We start from the raw sequence: 22,698 nt of genomic DNA, 5'->3' as shown, positions 1-22,698 counted from the left end.
ATCTCTTTTTTCTTGCTATTAATATTATTTTTTCTAAAATTTTAATTAAAATATTATTTTATTTTAATATCTAAAATTTAAAATTAAATTAAATAGAGCAATCGGTTTTTTGGAAAAAGACATAAGTTTGGCCACACACTTTTGTACCATTAAAGCTGTTTTAATACAAGTTTTACTTTAAAAAAAAGACATAAATTTTATTTGACTATTTACGCTTATGATATTAAATGACTCAATTGCCCGAAATATGTTTCTTATATCTAATAGTTTAGGTATTTGATTTTGTGACCTATAATCTAGTACACACCCCCCTCCCCCCATGAAATCTAATAATTTTAGTACCTTACATGTAAATGACATAAATTTGATAACCCAATAATTTATATCAGTATTGTACCATTAAGACATTACGTTATTTTAATTGATGATTAATAATCATACTAGTAAATAGAATTGACACATTATTTAGAAACAATAAAGACATTATGTTAATTTAATTGATCATTAATATTCATACTAATAAAGTAAAATTGACACATTATTTAGAAACAATGACTATCATAAAAAATTTTGAAAAACTATTGAAGTTAAAGTAAATTTTTGGTATTTTTACCTTATAAGGGTAAAATAGTCCATTTAAACTTATACTAAAGCAATCTTAATAGTTGAATATATAATAAAAAAATCTAGTCACAAAAAAAATAAATCATGAGAGATTTAATTAACTAATTCTCAAAAATTCTTATTTTTTAAAAATTTTTAGAAATACCATGAAATTGTTTTTAATTATTTTCCCACAAGTGGGGGCGAGATTATGAAAGTTGTGGGGTGAAAATATCACTACCTTTAAAATTATTATTGTTATTATTATTATTATTATTATTATTAGTAAGAAAATTAACCACGAACCATCAGTTACATGACGAAAATACATTATCTCGGCACCATCCATTCTTTCATTAATTCGTATGTAAATATTGACTGTGACTATCTATTAATTATTAACATGTAAATATTGACTATCTTTGTGTACTACATTAATTAATGGCATGCAATTATTGACTATTTTTCATGTTTGTAGTTTTATTTGTGTATTTGTCGATTTAGAAGAAGTAGCAAATCTGCATGAATCAATTGCTCAGTGCAGTGTACAGAACAGGCTCATTTCCGAAAAAAACCCTTCGCTGATGTGGGGGATAAACTTTAGAACTTATAGAAATAATCGGTAATTAGAATAGGCTGTAATAGAAATGGATTGGCATTAGAACACGTTGAAATCAGAATGGAGAATAAGAATCAGAATAAATTATTTACTTTAGTTATAATAATCGAAATTGGAATGAGTTGTATTGTCATTGATATGTTTATTTTATATTAGAATTGGAATGCATTGTTGTAAGTTAGTGAAATGGCTTTATTTGATTATGGTCATTATTTATTATAATAATTGTTATTATTATTATTCAAAATAATAATAATTATTATTATTATTATTATTAACAACAATTATAAAAATAAGAATAATTAAAATAATAATAATATTTTAATATTTTAATTGAGCACCAAAGTGGAATTTATGAAATTTGGGTGGATAAAATGGAGAGTTCAAAAAATAGAATCTTAAAAAAATTATGTGAACCCCACATCTTTCATTTTATTCCCATTTCTTCCCACTTTTATTTTAACAAGTAAAAATCATTGATCATTCCCATTTTTTATTTTAATTCTCCAATCTATAAAATAAAGGCACTACTTAGGAAAAATTACAAGGCGACAATGATTCCACAGTTTGGAATAAGGCTATAAAATGGCGGGCATTATCTCCTTTTCTTCACTTCTACAACTATCATCTTCTCCAAGTTAAAACAATATGAATTCCTTTCACCTCTCTCCCCTGGCTTTTGTCACACCGGAATCATCTCTCTCCTGTAATTATCATTCCACACAAATTGTCTATATTTCTCGAGTAAGTACTCTTTTACACACACAGTGTGAGCTTGCGTACACAAACACACACACATATATGTATATGTTGCTACTAAGAGATCACACACACACACACTCTTAAATTAAAGTGGGTACCTTGTGCAGGATTAATTTTATTGGTCATTTTGGAATTTTGCATTTCAACTAAAATGGGGGATCATTCATAATAAACTTGCTTTGTATACATGAAAATTCTCAAATGCAAATTTTCCACAAAAAATAAGATAAACATTGCAACACACATTCCAATATTATGTATTTTATCTTATGTTGTATTAAAATTTATATTTTTCTTCTTTTTAACTTACACCTTACCCCATTAAAGTAAGGGATCTTATGTAGAAAATGGACTCTGTTTCTCTATACATATACACACACGCATATATACCTTCCTCTAAGAATTTTTTTAATTAAAAAATATACCACGTCTCATTAATTGTTATATGTACAATGTTGCTATAAGGCATGGCCTAGTGGCTTAAAAACTTTATGAAAAACTATATATTCACGAGAGTTTGATGCTTACGGCTCATCAGTTGGATGATAAAGTTCTATAGTTTGTTAAGTTAATTATTTAATTAACTATTTTATCAATAAAATAAATTAAAGTCACATTATTTAAGATAGAAATTTTTAAGAGGTTACTTGAGAAGTGTACTGATATAACTTGTTTGCTATTTTATAGGTGGTCGATCGATTGGTACTAAAGACAAACTAGTAAAGCTTAATATTCGCCAAATACGCAGTAACAGTTCTATACCGAATCTTTGCAGCGGTGAGATGACAGAGTTACAATTGATTGTGTGACTTACAATTAAATTTACGTACTCATCAGGGATCGGGATTGCATGTAGATATATTGATGCTTTTTTTTATTTATTAAACATATATTTTAAAGCAAAATCTATTTAAAACAAAAAAAAAACAAAAGACCTGCGCTAAAATATGATCCACCTATATGCCCAGGCCCGGACCTTTTACTTATCTTAGGGCTACTTCTATTTGCACCTAAAAGTAATGTTCTAAACACCAATGGTGCACTTACTAAACAGAAATTAGAATCTGTTAGAATTGGAATACGCGGAAATCAAAAGCGGAATAGAAATCACAATAAGTTGTTTACTTGAACTGTAGAAATTATAATTAGAATGAGCTGAAATGCCATTAATAGGTTTACTTTGTCTTGAAATCAGAATAAGAATGAGTTAGATTGTTACAAATTATTAAAAAGTTCTTAATTAACTATTGTCATAACTATTATTTTTGTATTTTAATAATTGTGATTATTTATTCAAAAATTATTGTTATTAATAATTATTGTTAAAAATATATTAACTAATTATAAAAAAAACTTTATCAATAATAATAATAATCATCATCATCATTAAAATTTTCGGCGACGGCATCATATCAACAACAACGACATTGTCGACATCATCATCGGCGACAGCTGTTGCTACTGGATCTCATTGCTGGCTTGCTGCTATAGCTACTCGACAATGTTGTTGTTGATGCTCGTCGACGTTGCTACTACTGCTGCTCGACGACGTTGTTAGTGTTGCTCGACAACCAACGGCGAATGATGACATTGATTTCGTCAGCGGTAGTTTGATTGTTTTTTCTATTTTCTATTTTTTATTTTTAATTTAATGAGTGTATTCTATGAAATTTTGAGATTTTGATGGGGGGAAATGGGAAATCCTAGGAATAAGAGACTAATTCCCAGCCCCACTTGGGAATCAGTCTCTCATTCACCATTCTTAAATTGGGTTGGGCCCCACGATTTTGATATCAATTCTGGCCTCTATTTTACTAAATAAACGCTGTTAATAATTCTAATTCCAAATTCCGATTCTCTAATTCGAGAAGTAGACATATCATAAAAATTTAATAAATTTTTGGGTTATTTTCTTTTTTATTACTTAAGTTGTTGTGAAATAATAATTAGGTACAATAAGCATTATACCATAACATTGCAGTATTGCACTACTAAAAAAATATATAAAATATTACATTTTATTATTTTTCTATTAGTTAACCATTGGTTAACTTATAAAATACTAATTTGCACTCATTTAACTTAATGTTTATTACAATAATTTTTTATTCAATTAAATTTATTTATTAATTATCAATAAATTTAACAAACAACGATAATTAACCAAAAAAAATTCATACAAACACATGCATGCATACATACAAAAAATCTCAGATATTTTAGGTACTAAATAATAAGGTTTATATTTAATTTACAACCTACAAATTTATAATTTATAATTTTTTTAATTTTTATTGATAATTAGTAATTAAAATTAAAATTTATTTAATTGAATAAAAATTATTTTATTAGATGATTAATATTTAATTAATAATTAATTTTTATTGATAATTAATATTTTTTCCTTAAAGAAAGGGTAAAATTATTATTTTATATGTCAACTAGCAGTTAACTAATGGAAAAATAGTAAAATACAAGATTGTGTAGTTCTTTAGTAGTAAAATGTTATGGGGTTATGATGCAAAACTTGTTGCACCTATTTGTTATTTAATAATAACTTATATAGTAAAAAGAAAATAATCCAAAATTTTTATATTGCAAAACTACTCTTCCTTTCACTTACTACTAAACTCCCATGGGGGGAGGTGGGAGTGGGAATCCACTCCCCCCTCTTCCCTTTTTACCCTCATAATTAAAATAAATAAATAATATTTAATAAAATAAATAATATCATATTTATTAAAAATAATAATTATAAACATATTTATTTTATTAAATTTAATAAAATAAAAATAAATAAATATTATATTTAAATTAATAATATTAAACATTAATTTTAATAAATATTAATTAATTAATTAATAATAATATATTTTATTCTAAGAAAATATTAATTTTGTACTATATTATCAATAATAATGTTTCATTTGTGTTGCTATTATTAATAATTTTTATTCACATAATTTAAATTTAAATTAATAAAAAATTATGATTTACATAATTAAGAATATTATTAATTATTATTAATTTATAAATATAATAAAATATTTATTTTATTTTCCAAATATATTTTTTATTAATTTTTAATTACAAATTATAATTCTTTAAATAAGGGTAAAATTATAATTTAAAACTATTTACTCTCAATCTAAGACAATGTAAACACATAAATTGGATTCTGATTTCAATTCCATTCTCCCATTCCAATGTAAGTAAACAACATACTCCCACCCCCACTCCAAACTCCCAATCCTATGATTCTCATTCCTCAAGATTCTCACTCCAATCCAAAATGTAAACGCTAATACATTGAGCTGATATAGTATGCCATCACGCAGTTATGATGCACGATGTTACGCATGCGGCGTGTCAATATATGATTGGCTACCTAGAAAGCTCACAACACAAGTGCCCAATCATGTCTTGAGACACTATATCAGAATCCCAATGCATTAGTGAACCATTTAAATTTTCCTCCCAAAACTACCCTTACATAATTATTTTGCTTCCTACTCTACAAAAGCCTAATTAAATTTTTTATTTTATACAATAAATTATTAATTTATGGCAAAATTTATCATTAAAATTTTAATGAATTACATTTCTTAGTAGCGATGAACTTTATAGTATTATTATGTAAAATATACTACATACATAATATATGTTATTTTAAATAATTTTACATATTAAACTTTTGCTAAAAATAATTTTTATAACTCATGAACCCATTGAAACTTAAACTCAGGACCTAAGTCTTAGATAGACTGTTCTTTACCACAAAAGCTAGACTTAGATTCATTCAATCAATTCCATCTATTTTATTGAACTATTTAACTTGAAAATAAATTTGACACGAACAACAAGTTCTGTAAATGGACATATGTATCAAAACAATAGTTTTTAGAGATTTTTTATGAGATTTTGGAAAATAAAAATAAACATATGATTCAGACACATATATAATTAGGTTTATTTCATATTTGGTCACAAACTTATGATTCAGACACAAAATTTAAAGTACAGGATGTAAAATTTAAAGTACAGGATGTATTTCTTTTTTCTCTTATCTACTCTATCTATTAATAGGAGGGGAAATTAAAATCTTAATTACTTTGTTTATTAATAAGATGATAACTAAAGTCGTCCTAACACCAAATTTCGTTGGCGGTAGGACTCGAGCACGTGCTCTATGAGACTTTAACTTCTCATTCGGCATTGAGCAACAAATCCTGCTGGTAAGTACAAGTTATTTAAATGGAAATTTCTTTTTTTTTTCTTTTTTTTTTCGAATGTATTGAAATACAGGTTTAAAGGACATAGGTGTCCAATTACAAGCTTTCAAACATTTGCAATCAAACGTCAAAAGAAGAAAACAAACATTTCAATATTTATGTATTCAGATCAAATATATTCAGTCTTAAAAAATTAAAAAATAAATAAAACGCCACCTAAATCTGCAACATGTAAATTTCATTTTCATATAATTGTTACTGTGCTTTTGTTAGTATATTATTATTATTATTATTCATTTTGACTAGCTTTTTTACATACTTTTCATTTATTCAAATTTGCAATGAGAATAACGTATTTCAAGATGGCCTGCCAGTGAGGAAGTGTCTCTTGTCAAGGATGGATGACAACCAAGTTGAAGTACTTGAGGTGATTTAAACTCAACTTTGTTAATTCTCATAAAAAAAAAAACTTTGCTAATTTATTTATATAAATAAAAACGTATAATCAAAAGCAATAGATATATATGCCACGGCTAATAAATTTACATTGTCTACTCAAGCTTTGAAAGATCTTAAATTTGAAAACTTATAAAAAGGCCAAGTTTACATCAAGATAGAATACTAATTGTATTTATTTTGTCTAAAGGTTTCTGCGTCAAATGAGATTAAAAAACTCGACCACATCATTAAATCAATGTTGGGCTCCATGGATGGTGGAGAGATAAGCACATCAGCTTATGACACAGCATGGGTTGCTCTTATTAAAGATATTGATGGCAATGACGCTCCTCAATTCCCATCTTGCCTTCAGTGGATTGCTGATAATCAACTTCCAGACGGTTCATGGGGTGATGATAAAATATTTTTAGCCCATGATCGATTGATCAACACCTTAGCCTGTATTGCAGCACTCAAATCATGGAATGTCCATTTGGATAAGTGTGAAAAAGGTATATATATTTTTTTTTAAAAAAATTATTTTGGATCAGAAATCTCACCTATTACACACCAACTCGTCTCATATTCTTATTTAAACTCAGATGACTGAGAGCGCATGCACGTCAATAGAATATCGAAGCCAAAAGTTATAATAATAATAATAATGAAACTAATTTATTTTGTTTAAAGATTTGCTTATATACTAAGCCTAACATTGCTACGCATTGGTGATTTGACTAGGAATTTCATTCGTGAAAGGAAACTTATCGAAGCTTGAAAATGAGAATGAGGAGCACACAACTTGCGGCTTCGAAGTTGCTTTCCCTTCCCTTCTTGAAATAGCTCGCAGTTTGGATATTGAAATTCCCGACCACTCTCATGTACTGCAGAATATCTATGCGATGAGAAATTTCAAACTCAAAAGGTAGACTCAGAACTCATATTATTTTTGTTGGGGTAAATAACTCTATAGTTCCTAATGTTTGGACTAATTACCAAGCCCGTTCCTATATTTTTAAAAAATTAATCAAAAGATCAATGTTGTTACTTGTACTACTGCTGAATTTCACTTTTTGAAGATACAGCCACAAACTCTTGTATAAACTTATTTTGTACAAACTAATGTGGCATTAATTCATTCGTTAAATGAAAATATAAAGTAATACAAATAAATTATGTAAACTAAGAGATATTTAATTCAACCAATGAATTAACGCCACATTAGTTTGTACAAAATAAGTTTGTACAATAGTTTGTAACTATATCATTATTCAATAGTATTTTTGCGTAATACAAATTAAAATTATTAACAAATTTGACATGCAATAGGTGAAAAGTAGAGCATAATCAAATAAATTTGAATGAAAACATATATACAATAGCAATATTACACGAACTAATTGGATAATTGACTCAGAATTTAATAACTAAATGAGCATTTGTCCTATGTTTGTGGCCTCCTGCTATTTGTAAGTAAAAGTGTAGATTCTTGTTATGTTTGTGGGTTATTTTTGTTTTTGTTAGGATACCAAAAGAGAAACTGCACAGTGTGCCGACAACACTACTCTTCAGTTTGGAAGGAATGCCAGAATTGGATTGGGAAAAGCTTATGAAATTGCAGTTCCAGAATGGCTCATTCTTGTTTTCTTTATCCTCCACTGCCTATGCCTTCATGCAAACACAGGATGAAAACTGCTTGAAATATTTAACACAAGTTGTCAGAAGATTCAATGGCGGAGGTCTATCACAATAATGTGCTTTAATTTCACCACAAATTCTCTCTCTCTCTCTCTCTCTCTCTCTTTTTTTTTTTCCTGTTTCCTAAATTTCCATGAATGTTTATGTTTTCTAACTTTTCATTAATATGCTTTAATTTAGTCCCATCCTCGTATCCAATGGATTTGTTCGAAAGACTTTGGGCTGTGGATCGCTTGCAGCGCCTTAGAATTTCAAGATATTTCCGAACAGAGATCAAAGAATGCATGGATTATATATACAGGTCTACAAACTCATGTTAAAGCTTTAAAGACTAATGCTGGACAGGGATTATAAATACAGGTCTAGAAATCCATGTTAAAGCTTTCAGTAATAATGCTGGACATTTAAGTTTTCAAATAAGATCAAAGAATGCATGCATTATATATACACTTGCCTTCGACTTTAAGTTTTCAAATAAGGGCAACACTTAAATTACGTGCGGGGCTTAATTAAAAAAAAAAATAGTTTAATTTAGTGTACTTAATTGTTTTACTGTTCACTTGAACATATATAAAGTCTGTAAAACTCATATTCGTTTCTTTTCTTTTAAAATTTAAAAAATAATAATTATAAATTATTTATTTTAAATATTAGGCGCGTTGTAGCTAGATATGTGAAGGTAGTTTGCAAGATATAATAATCTCTTCAAATAATCTGTGCAAAATATCTAAAAGAATAAAATTTAGTAATCTGCATTTTTTAAATTTAAAGTAATATGCACAAAATATCTAAAGTATAATAAAAGTGAACCTAGGTTTAATTTCATTTTGTGTATTGTTGGGCCCTTACTTCATAGTCAATTAATTTTCTTTTTCAGATATTGGGATGAAAAGGGTATTTTCTCAGGAAGAAATACCAGGATTCCTGATATTGATGATACATCCATGGGATTTAGGCTGCTGAGATTACATGGTTATGACGTTTCTGCGGGTAAACTAAGTTTAGAATTAAAAAAAAAATCTTTATTCCTCTATAAAATTTGTCAGAATCTTAGTTTAATTTTTGCACCGTTACAGACGTGCTTCAGTATTTTGAGGAAGGCGGAGAGTTCTTTTGCTTTCTTGGAGAGACTAGCCAGGCTATTACTCCAACATTTAACTTATATAGGGCTTCTCAGGTGCAATTCCCTGAAGAGAAGATACTTGAAAAAGCCAAGCAGTTTTCAGCCAGATTTTTAAGAGAAAAGCAAGCTGCTAATAAGCTCCTAGATAAATGGATTATGGCCAAGGACTTACCTGGCGAGGTATAAAATTTGTAAAATCTGATCGTATCTAATAATATATCATCAAAGATTTTGATTACTTGATTAGAAATTGCTAGATACCAAATAATCATACAAAGATCTATCATTTTACTAATATATATCCTTACAAAGCCTTTCATTTTAATACATTTTTGCTAGTACGGTTACTTGACTAGTCGGTTTACTAGTAAAACACTAATTTTGCTCTTTAATAAAAATTACAAAAATAGTGACGTCAAATATTAAATCCATAGGCTTTTAGGGATTATTTTTAGCTAGATTATATTTTTAAATTCCAATATTACACTGCTTTGTATGTTATTTGCTAAATTGGCTTTCTTCCGTTCGACTAACTAATCAACTAATGTATTAATAAACCTATTGTAAAGTGAAATGTTTTGTAAATATATATCATTTATAAATATATATAACAAATTGATAACCAACATTATTTCTTGTAGTCGTTCAATATATTGCCATTTCTGAAATAGTGAAATGATAAGAATTCTATTTTATTTATTATTTATTTTGTAATACAGAAGGCCTTCTGCATCTAATGTCTACACATTAGTAGAAGACTTGCTATTAAATAAAACTTATGCTGATTAACAGGTCAGTTACGCATTGGATATTCCGTGGTTTGCGAGCTTGCCCAGAATCGAGGCACGATTTTACATAAAACAATATGGCGGGGAAGATGACGTGTGGATTGGCAAGACCCTCTACAGGTAAGCTCTTAACTAATTTGATACTTCTATATAATCTGCGGATTATAATCCTCTTACTCATCTTAGCTCTCGCTTTAACAAATTAATGGATGTGAATGTGATTAGCAGTTGACAAAAATAAAAATAATAAAAGAATACAACTAAACCATACATACAGGCTATTAATGTACACGTATGTGGTGAGAGATGAGATGACGAGAGGATATTTAAAAATTAAGTAAAGACGAGATGAGCAGAGGATCGTATCCTTTTCCTCAATCTGCATACAATACTTGGATGGCATTTAATTGATTTTTAGCTTATATTTTAACGGCTATGTAACCAGGATGCCAAACATAAGCAATAACTTCTATCTTCAGCTTGCGAAAATAGATTACAACAATTGCCAAGCCATACATCAATCCGAATGGATCAGTATGCAAAGGTAAGGAATCTTAGTATGAAAATATTTAATCATGTTAATTTACAGTTTATTCACCTAGATTAATACTATGTCACAGATGGTACACAAAATGTAAGCTTGAAAACTTCGGGACCAGCAAAAGAGCCCTTCTTTTAGCATACTTTTTGGCATCAGCAAGCATATACGAACCTGAAAGGAAGCGTGAGAGATTTGCGTGGGCTAAAGCTGCAGTGTTGGTGGAGACAATAGCCTCCTACTTCAGCAACCAGCAAGATTCTAGAGAGACAAGGAAAATCTTCGTTGATGAATTCAGAAACTGTATTAATCCACAAGAGTACGTTACCTGTTTGGGAGAAATACATCGACGAGACCAGACATGGTGAGCAGATATCTGATGGCAGAGTTCTGCGAACCGGTATGTCCCGTAAAAGCCTGGTGCGCGAGGGAACAAGAGCAGAAATATCCTGCTCATCCACGAGGCCAATTTCCTGTAAGGAGCATAAGGCCATTCCGGCTAGAGGTCGAGAGGCGAGGAGACCCGGTTGACGGCAGTCGGCAAGACGGGCTCCCCAGCCCGAGAATCTAGGTACGACAGCCACGTTTTTCCCAGAACCGTGGCGTAACACGCAAGATCTCACAGAACTACGACAGCCACGCTTTCCCCAGAACCGTGGCGTAACACGCAAGATCTCACAGAACCACGACAGCCACGCTTTCCCCAGAACCGTGGCGTAACACGCAAGATCCCGCGTTTGCCCATAACGCAGCAGTCAGAGTCCCATACTGTCTCGAAAAAAGCGGAAGACTCGGATTCAGGGGAAGCCTATAAAAAGGTAGCCAACGAAGGTAAAAGGGTTAGCATTTTTGAGATAAAAGAGAAAAGAACTTCAAAAGGAGGGAAAACTATAAAAAAGCCATAAGATCTGTGGCGAGCATTCCCGGAACCTTCATATCTGACTTGAGCCTCGGAGGGTTTGCGCCGGGAAAACAACCGGCGTACTCTGACTTGTCTGTGTGCGCAGGAACCTCTGGAGAAGAAGCCTCGCGAGAAGACCTTCTGGTCGTGAAGAAGTTGATCGGGCAGAAATCCTGGTCGTATAACGAGTAGAATCGGAATCCCGCATCAACAATTCCAACCCCAGTGGTTCGAGTGACAGCTGATAACATAAACGTTGGTGACAGAATCTGGTCGGTCCAAGGGCGAGCAGTTTTTTCGCATCAACATTTTGGCGCCGTCTGTGGGGAACTAGAGCGAAAAGCTTCTGTCGATAGCAAGAAGAGGGGTGAAGCAAGTGAAAAGCAATGGAGACAGGAGGAAGTAGTGTACAAGGGGGTGATAGGAGGCTTAACGATTCCGTGACGCTGAGGGAGATAGTCAGTGAAGCACGAGAAAAAGTCATGTTCGACCGGATGGAACGGATGGAAAGGCAGATGGAGACCTTGACAACCATCCTACATGAGCTGCGGAGCGAGCGAAGTATAACCCAAGAGGGAAGGGTGAGAGGCGGTGGAGTGGCACCAGGTCCCGATAATGCGGGGAGAAGTCAAACCACCGGGAGATGTGATGGTGAGAGAGGTAACGTACCTCTGCGGGGAGAATTTCATAGAGAAAGAGAGCAGTCCCCTGCAAGACAGGCTAGCGACGAGGGCGACGGGGTGGTGAATGCAGAGGAAACAGAATGGAGGCAACACTTGCATGATGCAGAGCAAGAGCGAGATCAAATTGCAGCACGTGACCCTGGTCGTGCGGGGCAGCTGGAGGAGGAAGTGCGCAGACTAGCGCGGATAATTGACGACATGCAAGGGAGGAACAGAGCCCCTGGTTGGAGGATAATGCTGGACGGAGAATCACCGCTCGCAGCAGAGATCATGAGGGCAGTTATTCCAAGAGATTTCCGCCTCCCAGACCTCAGATACTCGGGAAGAACTGATCCGTTGGTGCACATAGAGCGCTTTAACGACATAACTGGGGTACAAGGATTATCTCAGTCCCAAAGGTGCAGGGTGTTCCCACTATCCCTTGAGGGACGTGCACGAGAATGGTACATGAAACTTCCTCGGGGCAGCATTAAAACCTTCGAGCAGATGTGCCAGGAATTCGCGGAGCAGTTTAGTGGAACACACCAATACCTCTGAAGTACCGGGTGAATGGGGTAGTAGGAGTGGTACGAGGAGACCAGAGGATCGCAAGAAGCTGCTACTCCTCGGCAGCAAGGGAAGCAATGCAGATAACATCCCTCGATTCCCGAGTGGAAAACAAGAAGGGCAGACAAGAACCTGTAGAGGATCTGGAAGCAGTAAGCCTGGGACCAGAGAACCCGGGAAAGACGATCAGAATCGGGTCGAGACTTAAGGGAGAGCAAAAGCAGGAGTTGGTGAAATGCTTACAGGCTCATGCTGATGTGTTTGCTTGGACACATGAAGACATGCCAGGGATTAAAGAAAGGTGCTCGGGCAGTAAGGCAGAAGAGGAGGTGCTTCAACCAGGAGAGGTATGAGGCTATAAATGGCGAGGTGGAGAAGCTCTTGAGAGCAGGGTTCATTCGGGAAGTCAGTTACCCTGAGTGGATATCGAATGTGGTGTTGGTAAAGAAGACAAACGGCGAGTGGAGGATGTGTGTGGATTTCACGGACCTCAATAAGGCGTGCCCAAAAGACAGCTTCCCTTTACCAAAGATCGATCAGCTAGTAGATTCAACGGCTGGACATGGTCTGCTTAGCTTCATGGACGCGTTCTCGGGATACAACCAGATCCCCATGTATGAGCAGGATGAGGAGAGCACGGCTTTCATCACTAACCAAGGTTTGTTCTGTTACAGGGTAATGCCATTCGGTCTCAAAAATGCTGGGGCCACCTACCAAAGGCTGGTGAACAAAGTCTTTAAGCTGTTGATTGGGAAAACCATGGAGGTGTACGTGGATGACATGATCACCAAGTCCAAAATCCCGGAGGAACATGTCAGACACCTCGAGGAGACATTCGAGCTTTTAAGGAAGTATAAGATGAAGCTCAACCCGGAGAAGTGTGCTTTTGGGGTCGAGTCGGGGAAATTCCTTGGATTCATGGTGAGCCATAGGGGGATTGAAGCAAATCCCGAGAAAATCCAGGCGATTGTGCAAATGACGTCTCCTCATAACCTGAAGGAGATACAGAGCCTCACGGGGAGGTTGGCGGCATTGAGCAGATTCATATCCAAGGCTACAGATAAGTGTCAGCCATTCTTTCAAGTGATAAGGAGGGGAAAGAAAACAGAATGGACCCCAGAATGCGAGGAAGCCTTCCGGAACTTGAAGCAATACTTGCAGCAAGCTCCGCTGCTGTCCACACCGAGGGATGGGGACAAGTTGTATCTGTATTTGGCGATATCGGATCGGGCCGTCAGTTCTGTTCTGGTGAGAGAGGAAGAAGGAGTTCAGTATCCGATATACTACACCAGCAAGGCCCTGCTCGACGCTGAGACCAGGTACCCACCGTTGGAGAAATGGGCACTTGCCCTTGTGGTTGCTAGTCGAAAGTTGAGGTCATATTTTCAAGCATTCCCAGTCTCGGTAATAACAAACCAGCCATTGCGTCAAACTCTGCACAAGCCAGATGCCTTTGGTCGGCTCGTCAAGTGGGCTGTAGAGCTGAGCGAGTTCGACATAGACTATAAACCCCGCGCTGCGATAAAAGCCCAGGCAATGGCCGATTTCGTAGCTGAATTCACAGAGCCCGAAGTATGCTTAGATCAACAAGATGCAGATATAGGCAATGACAAAACTCAAGTATGGCAGATGTCTGTGGATGGGTCATCGGGGGAGCGGGGTTCAGGAGCAGGGATTGTCTTGGAAGGCCCAGAGGGGGAGGAGATCTCTTACACTGTAAGGTTGGAATTTGCAACCACGAATAACCAGGCAGAGTATGAAGCCTTGATAGCAGGTCTGGAATTGGCTAAGGCCGTGAAAGCAAACAGAGTTAAGATCAGGACTGATTCCCAGCTGGTTGCGAATCATGTCAGTGAAAGATTCCAACCAAGAGAGGAGAAGATGGAGCAGTACCTGAAGATAGTCAGGCAGATGATGGGGAAGTTCGAAGCAGTGGAGGTGATGCAAATCCCCAGGGAGCAGAATAGTCGAGCAGACATTTTGGCTAGGATGGCAGCAGTGGCCGACCCAAAAATGCCAAAGTCGGTCCCTCTAGAGGTGAAGTCCAGCCCAAGTATCGATCAGGATTTGGGGGTGTTCCGGATAGAACAAAAATGCTCGAGGAGGGACCCGATAGTTTCATACCTTAGAGACGGGGTATTACCACCAGATAAGGTGCGAGCTCGCAAGCTTAGAGCCCAGGCCTCGAGATATACGATGATTGATGGGGTACTGTATCGGCGAGGATATACACTACCGTTCCTTCGGTGTTTGGATGAGGACGACGCGGATTACGTACTGAGAGAAGTACATGAAGGAATTTGCGGAAATCATTCTGGCGGGAGGTCCCTGGCCCACAAGGTTCTAAGGCAGGGATATTTCTGGCCGACAATGCACCAGGATGCGCAAGAGAAGACCAGGAGTTGTGTAAGCTGCCAGAGTTTTGCAAATTTCTCTAACCAACCGCCAGAGAAGCTCACCTCCATGACCTCCCCCTGGCCATTTGCTCAATGGGGAATTGATCTGATCGGCCCATTGCCAAAGGCACGAGGAGCTGCAACACATGCAATAGTTGCTATAGATTACTTCACGAAGTGGGTAGAGGTAGAAGCCCTTAGCAGGATCACAGAGAAGAAAACAACAGACTTCGTGTGGAGAAACCTGGTCTGTCGATACGGGATCCCTTATGCCTTGGTAACGGACAATGGCAGGCAGTTCGATAATCACAGCTTCCGGGAGTTCTGCCAGAACCTCGGGATAGAGCTGAAGTATTGCTCGCCTGCTCACCCTCAATCGAATAGAAAGGTAGAAGCAGCCAACAAGACCATCAAGAGACTTTTGAAAACCAGGCTTGGAGCAAAAAAGGGTGCGTGGGTTGACGAGCTTTCAGGTGTGCTATGGGCATACAGAACAACCCACAAAACCGCAACTGGGGAGACACCGTTCGCTTTGGCCTTCGGACATGAAGCGGTCGTGCCGGCTGAGATAGGGACGACCACACACCGGACAAGTCATTTCAATGAAAAGGAGAACGACGAGCAGATGTGTTTGAATCTTGACCTGCTAACGGAAAGGAGGGAGCAAGCAGCCGAGCGATCAGTCATTTACCAACAGAGGGTTGCTCGATATTATAACCAGAAGGTGAACATACGGCAATTCGGGGTCGGAGACTGGGTACTGAGAAGAGTGAATCAGAGCACCAAAGATTCGACTCAAGGAGTGCTGGGACCGAATTGGGAGGGGCCATATAGAGTCACGCAGATAGCGGGACCCGGAGCTTACAAGCTGGTTCGCACGGACGGCCACGAGGTGAAACGCCCATGGAACGCAGCACACCTCCGAAAATACTTCCAGTAAGATTTGTTCACATGTGAAAGCTATTTTTGCTTATGTTCATTACCGTTTATCTTTCACGCTTATTGTCCAAACAATTTCATGTAAGCCGAATCCGGCCATTAATAGAACGTCGAGGAATTTCTTTCGCTTGAAACCGAGGAAATTATCAAAGGCATGCAAAGGCTCACCAAAGTCTCAAAGCCTGTCTTATGGCGAGACAGAAGCCAAGCGTGCCAGGATCTGCTCGACCACGAGAAGGCGAGCGGAATCCCAATCCTTGAAGAATCAAAGGCACGCAAAGGCTCACCAAAGTCTCAAAGCTTGTCTTATGGCGAGACAGAAGCCAAGCGTGCCAGGATCTGCTCGACCACGAGAAGGCGAGCGGAATCCCAATCCTTGAAGAATCAAAGGCACGCAAAGGCTCACCAAAGTCTCAAAGCCTGTCTTATGGCGAGACAGAAGCCAAGCGTGCCAGGATCTGCTCGACCACGAGAAGGCGAGCGGAATCCCAATCCTTGAAGAATCAAAGGCACGCAAAGGCTCACCAAAGTCTCAAAGCCTGTCTTATGGCGAGACAGAAGCCAAGCGTGCCAGGATCTGCTCGACCACGAGAAGGCGAGCAGAATCTCAATCCTTGAAGAATCAAAGGCATGCAAAGGCTCACCAAAGTCTCAAAGCCTGTCTTATGGCGAGACTGAAGCCAAGCGTGCCAGGATCTGCTCGACCACGAGAAAGCGAGCAGAATCCCAATCCTTGAAGAATCAAAGGCATGCAAAGGCTCACCAAAGTCTCAAAGCCTGTCTTATGGCGAGACAGAAGCCAAGCGTGCCAGGATCTGCTCGACCACGAGAAGGCGAGCAGAATCCCAATCCTTGAAGAATCAAAGGCATGCAAAGGCTCACCAAAGTCTCAAAGCCTGTCTTATGGCGAGACAGAAGCCAAGCGTGCCAGGATCTGCTCGACCACGAGAAGGCGAGCAGAATCCCAATCCTTGAAGAATCAAAGGCACGCAAAGGCTCACCAAAGTCTCAAAGCCTGTCTTATGGCGAGACAGAAGCCAAGCGTGCCAGGATCTGCTCGACCACGAGAAGGCGAGCAGAATCCCAATCCTTGAAGAATCAAAGGCACGCAAAGGCTCACCAAAGTCTCAAAGCCTGCCTTATGGCGAGACAGAAGCCAAGCATGCCAGGATCTGCTCGACCACGCGAAGGCGAGCAGAATCCCCAAGCATCGAACAAGTCACTAAGGCATGCAAAGGCTCGCCAAGTCTCAAAACCTTTTTATGGCGAGACAGAAGCCAAGCATGCCAGGATCTGCTCGACCACGTGAAGGCGATCAGACTCCGAGGCAAAAAAAAAAAAAAAAATTTTAGACGTGCAAAGGCTCGTCAAGTCTCACAGCCTGTTTATGGCGAGACAGGAACCAAACCTGGCAGGATCTGCTCGACCGCGCGGAGGCGAGCAGAATCCCAAACATCGGAAAATTTTCTAAGGCAGGTGGCAAGACCATATACCAAGCCGTAGCCAGCTCGACCAGACGAAGACGAGCAGACTCTCGTAATTATAACACAAGAGAGTAATCAAAAACATTTTTATTAATTTGTTAATAATTAACAAAGCAGATAATCTTCACAGACATTGTTCATTACAATACAAGAAATATATCAAGAAGATCGTGGATCAGTAAGCCCAGTAGCGTCGGTTGGCTGGACCTCCTCAGGTGCAGGAGGGGTATCACCAGTCGCATTCGAGGGGGTGCTCGCCTCGCCTACATCAGCAGGGACTGCACGAGGAGGAGAGTTTTCCTCCTCAATCACGATCGGCTCTACCCCTTCGGCATCTTCCTTGGCCGCCTCCTCGTCCATATGTTGAGCAACACCAGCTGCAAGGTCATCCATCCTCAGATCAGGGTGTTGCTTCCCGAGGACGGCCATGATGCAACGATAGGAATGCCGAAGTCCCTGGTCGTACTGGTTGTCGGCCTCCCTCTCCAAGTTCTCGACCTGAGCTCGGTGGGAATCGCGGAGAGATTCGAGCTGAGCCTCATACATAGCCCTCTGCCTTTGCAGATCCTCCTTAACTTTGGTCAACTCCTCCTCGAGGGTAATGGCTTTTGCTTGAGCGAGAGACTCTTGCTCTAGTAGCTTGAGGTTCTCAACGTTTAGCTCCCCCGCCTTTTTCTCGGCAACGTCAGCTCTGGTCGTCGCCGATTGAATGTCCTCCTTCATCTTCCTGTCGTAACGGCCAACCTTGGCCTTATAGTAGGTGGTCATGCAGCTGAGATGGAAAGCGCTATACTGCATGGCTCCCACCAGCTCGCCCAGGGTACAACCATCAAAGTCCTCCAGGTCCTTCTTGCTCACGAGTTTAGACAACTCATTGAGATAGGGAACCAAGTGTTCTGGTCGGCTGTCGGGTAAGCGAGACCGAGGCACAACAGGTGGAGAAGAGGAAGTAGGATCAGTGGCTGCTCCACTAGGTTCCCCGACTTGAGCAGGAGTAGGAGGAAAAGCCTGCAAGGGAGGAACCTGCTGCACAATGTTCTTTCGTTTCGCAGCAGGAACATCTTTGTTCTGGTCCCTCTTGGCTGTTGGAGGCCGAGAGCGTTTCCTGGTCAGGGCTCCAATCACTGCGTCCTCCATCTTATGGCCAGGAAGTATCAACCGAGACTCGAGGAAGTTGTACGTTGATAGCAGTTCTCGGCTCGAGCAGGAATTGGCCAGTACAGCCTCGACCCGTTTAAGCTGACCAGGTTGGAGCGGGAAATGAACACCCCAGGAAACTACAACACAAACGAGCAGATTGGAAATGAACACTTGGTTAGAGACAAGCCAATAAAGCAAGAACAATTATGGATACGAGACATCTAGAGCGAGCAGACAACCTGGGACCACGAAACGGGGTGGGACGCGATAATCGTTCCCGTCAACCCGTGCAACTTGACTCCAAGGACCCCCAGCAAAAAAGAATTTCCTCTTCCAAGTCCCACCACCACCAGTTGGAAGATCAGTTATGGGTTTCCTGCTCTTGGTACTAGATTGGAAGTAGTACCAACCGGCATCTTTAGGGCTGCTCTTTAGCTGGTATAGGTGCTTCACCTCATCAGTCGTGGGCTCGCTCTGGCAACATCTGTCCCACAATATGAACAGACCAGAGAGCACTCTCCACCCATTGGGGTTCAGCTGACCAGGAGCCAGATTCAGCCCGTTAAGTATACGGGCAAAGTAGGGTTGTAAGGGACACCTTAGCCCAAACTTAAAGCTTTCCAGAAACAGGGTAACGTATCCCCTAGGAGGCCGGCTAGGTGTATCCTTCTTTCCTGGGATCTTGAGGGGAATTTCACCAGGAATGCTATACCTGAGCCGGAGGTCATCCAGCTCGTTGAATGTGGTCGTGCAGGTCATGTAATCAATAGCATAATCCCGCAACGAGGCTCTACCTCCTACGGTGCTGCGCCTCTCTGGTCGCGGTGCTCCTGGCGAAGATCCCTCACCAGAATCACCTCCTTGATCCTCACTTAGGGTTTCTTCCGAGCCAAAAGGTCCCTCTTCACCACTACTTCCGCTCGTGGAGGTCGTTTGGGGGGACATCCTCCTAGCACTAGTCCCGACACTAGACCTAGTGGGTTCTAAGGGGGCCCCGGGGTCAAAAGCAGAATCAGCGAGCAGACTAGGCAAGAAACCTAGTTCGTCGTCACCAACCTCAACGACTTTCTCCTTACCCTTCGACATATCCTAAGTTCTAACCAAAACACCACCGCCAACTACAACCTCAGGCAAAGCAGAGAGAAAGGAAATTATCTACAACTAACCAATACCGAGAAAATAGAAGAAATACCTGAAGCCGGGACTCGGTCAGAGAGAGAGAGCGGTGAAAGCTGTAGTGCCGAGTTTCGTTCGCCGGGGAGACGAGAAGAGAGAAAAAGGCGAGTTCGTGTTTGAGGATTTTGGGTTTTTCTTACTGAGAAGCAAACTCTTGGGCTGCCAGTATTTAATGACACATATCCCAAGAATCTTGCAACCGTAGATCTGAAATTCAAATGGAGGGGCTGATTCCCGCCACGTCACTTCGTCCGCAATTAAATGCGACATGACTCTTGGCAGCCTTTTCCAATCCCACGCGAACGAGTACTAACGAGTTTCTACTGCTGGTCCACTACATTACCCAACACCAGAAACTGGGGGACCGGTGTTTGGGAGAAATACATCGACGAGACCAGACATGGTGAGCAGATATCTGATGGCAGAGTTCTGCGAACCGGTATGTCCCGTAAAAGCCTGGTGCGCGGGGGAACAAGAGCAGAAATATCCTGCTCATCCACGAGGCCAATTTCCTGTAAGGAGCATAAGGCCATTCCGGCTAGAGGTCGAGAGGCGAGGAGACCCGGTTGACGGCAGTCGGCAAGACGGGCTCCCCAGCCCGAGAATCTAGGTACGACAGCCACGCTTTTCCCAGAACCGTGGCGTAACACGCAAGATCTCACAGAACTACGACAGCCACGCTTTCCCCAGAACCGTGGCGTAACACGCAAGATCTCACAGAACCACGACAGCCACGCTTTCCCCAGAACCGTGGCGTAACACGCAAGATCCCGCGTTTGCCCATAACGCAACAGTCAGAGTCCCATACTGTCTCGAAAAAAGCGAAAGACTCGGATTCAGGGGAAGCCTATAAAAAGGTAGCCAACGAAGGTAAAAGGGTTAGCATTTTTGAGATAAAAGAGAAAAGAACTTCAAAAGGAGGGAAAACTATAAAAAAGCCATAAGATCTGTGGCGAGCATTCCCGGAACCTTCATATCTGACTTGAGCCTCGGAGGGTTTGCGCCGGGAAAACAACCGGCGTACTCTGACTTGTCTGTGTGCGCAGGAACCTCTGGAGAAGAAGCCTCGCGAGAAGACCTTCTGGTCGTGAAGAAGTTGATCGGGCAGAAATCCTGGTCGTATAACGAGGAGAATCGGAATCCCGCATCAACAATTCCAACCCCAGTGGTTCGAGTGACAGTTGATAACATAAACGTTGGTGACAGAATCTGGTCGGTCCAAGGGCGAGCAGTTTTTTCGCATCAACATTACCAATTCCATTCTTATTTTTGCAGAATTTGTTTGTCAAAGTAGGAGGGTGAAAAAAGCTTAAGTCGATTGTTTTACACCATACCTCCACTAGATTCGAAGTCAGATGGCTAACCAAAGAACCCTGGTTGAAATCCATTCAGCCTAGCCTTAGGGGCAATTTTATAGCAATTTTAACTTAGAAAATTCGAGCTTAATTTACTACTTAATGCAGAGGATTGGCTTCAAATGAAACAGAGCAAGGTTTCACTGGGACCATACTTAGGCAGCATATTTACCACTCATTTGACCCACAGCCAGCACAAGGTCGAGATATTAGCCACCAGCTGCTTCACGCTGTAAGTAATTGATTAAGATGTTTAATTCAATGTTCAATCGATATATAACATTAGCAGTTTCAATGTTAGAAAATGCCCAATCGGGCTGAATATATTATCGAATCTCATAAAATTGTTTACAACCATCAAAGTTTATGATTCTAGATAGTGAGTTAACTTTCTGTTTCTTGATTCCTCCGAAAATTAGTGGGAAAAATGGCTGATGAAATGGCAAGCTCAAGGAGACAGGCATCAAGGAGAAGCGGAGTTGATAGTGCAAACAATAAATTTGAGTGCTGGCAATTGCCTTTCTGAGGATCTGCTGTCTCATCAAGAATATAAACGACTGATGGACCTTACCAATACAATATGCCATAAACTTGTTCAATACCAAAACCAGAAGGTTATTGTGGAAAAAATCATTGTTACTGGAAATTAAATTTCTTTACTGCCTCATTGTTTGCTCGGATACCAAATACATTCAGAATAATGCTCCGTTCCTCTGCATTTTTTAAATATTATTTATTCACATTCGCTTATTATCTTCTAATTTGATTTCTTCAGGTACATGACGCTAGCGACAGCGATGTTGATATTGATCATATGCAAATAGACTTCGCCATGCAAGAACTCGTGCAAGTAGTACTTCAAAGTTCCTCCAATGGCATTGATTTCGAAGTGAAGCAAACATTTCTCACAGTAACAAAAAGTTTTTACTACAGTGCCTATTGTGATTCTAAGACAATAAACTTTCACATTGACAAAGTACTTTTTGAGAGAGTAGAATGATCTGTTTGTAATATCCTACCATATATAAGGTTGTTGAATTAATGCTTATAGAGCGAGGATTGTATGGTGGAGTAATTGATAATCCAATCAAAATTAATTTGCTTTGGCCTTTGATGTTTAATGGGAAGGGTTGAATATTCCTATGTGAAATCTCAACTAAAAATAACGACTGATATGGCTTGAGACTTTGAGAAAGCTGTATAATGGCTTTTATTCCACAACCACAAACAAGAAAGAGTACGCACGAAGTTAACAAACGTACATAACAAATAATGCT

General features: G+C 39.0%; 1 protein-coding gene across 1 annotated transcript; it reads left to right on the top strand.

Annotated features, from left to right (window-relative positions):
• The first annotated feature begins 1,770 nt into the window (after nucleotides 1-1,770).
• On the top strand, nucleotides 1,771-22,441 carry LOC18046174 (ent-copalyl diphosphate synthase, chloroplastic). The gene is given in 15 exon segments (XM_024189624.1): nucleotides 1,771-1,966; nucleotides 2,672-2,703; nucleotides 6,595-6,643; nucleotides 6,863-7,166; nucleotides 7,396-7,579; nucleotides 8,179-8,393; nucleotides 8,533-8,653; nucleotides 9,230-9,342; nucleotides 9,429-9,655; nucleotides 10,268-10,383; nucleotides 10,709-10,807; nucleotides 10,884-11,120; nucleotides 21,530-21,653; nucleotides 21,841-22,035; nucleotides 22,197-22,441. Coding segments are annotated over 15 exon segments (2,337 nt in total). The 5' UTR covers nucleotides 1,771-1,870; the 3' UTR covers nucleotides 22,422-22,441.
• The last annotated feature ends 257 nt before the right edge of the window (nucleotides 22,442-22,698 follow it).

This window comes from Citrus clementina, unplaced genomic scaffold (assembly GCF_000493195.1).
Source record: "Citrus clementina cultivar Clemenules unplaced genomic scaffold, Citrus_clementina_v1.0 scaffold_3, whole genome shotgun sequence".
Lineage (NCBI taxonomy): Eukaryota > Viridiplantae > Streptophyta > Magnoliopsida > Sapindales > Rutaceae > Citrus > Citrus x clementina.
This window is presented reverse-complemented; position numbering and strand designations above follow the sequence as displayed.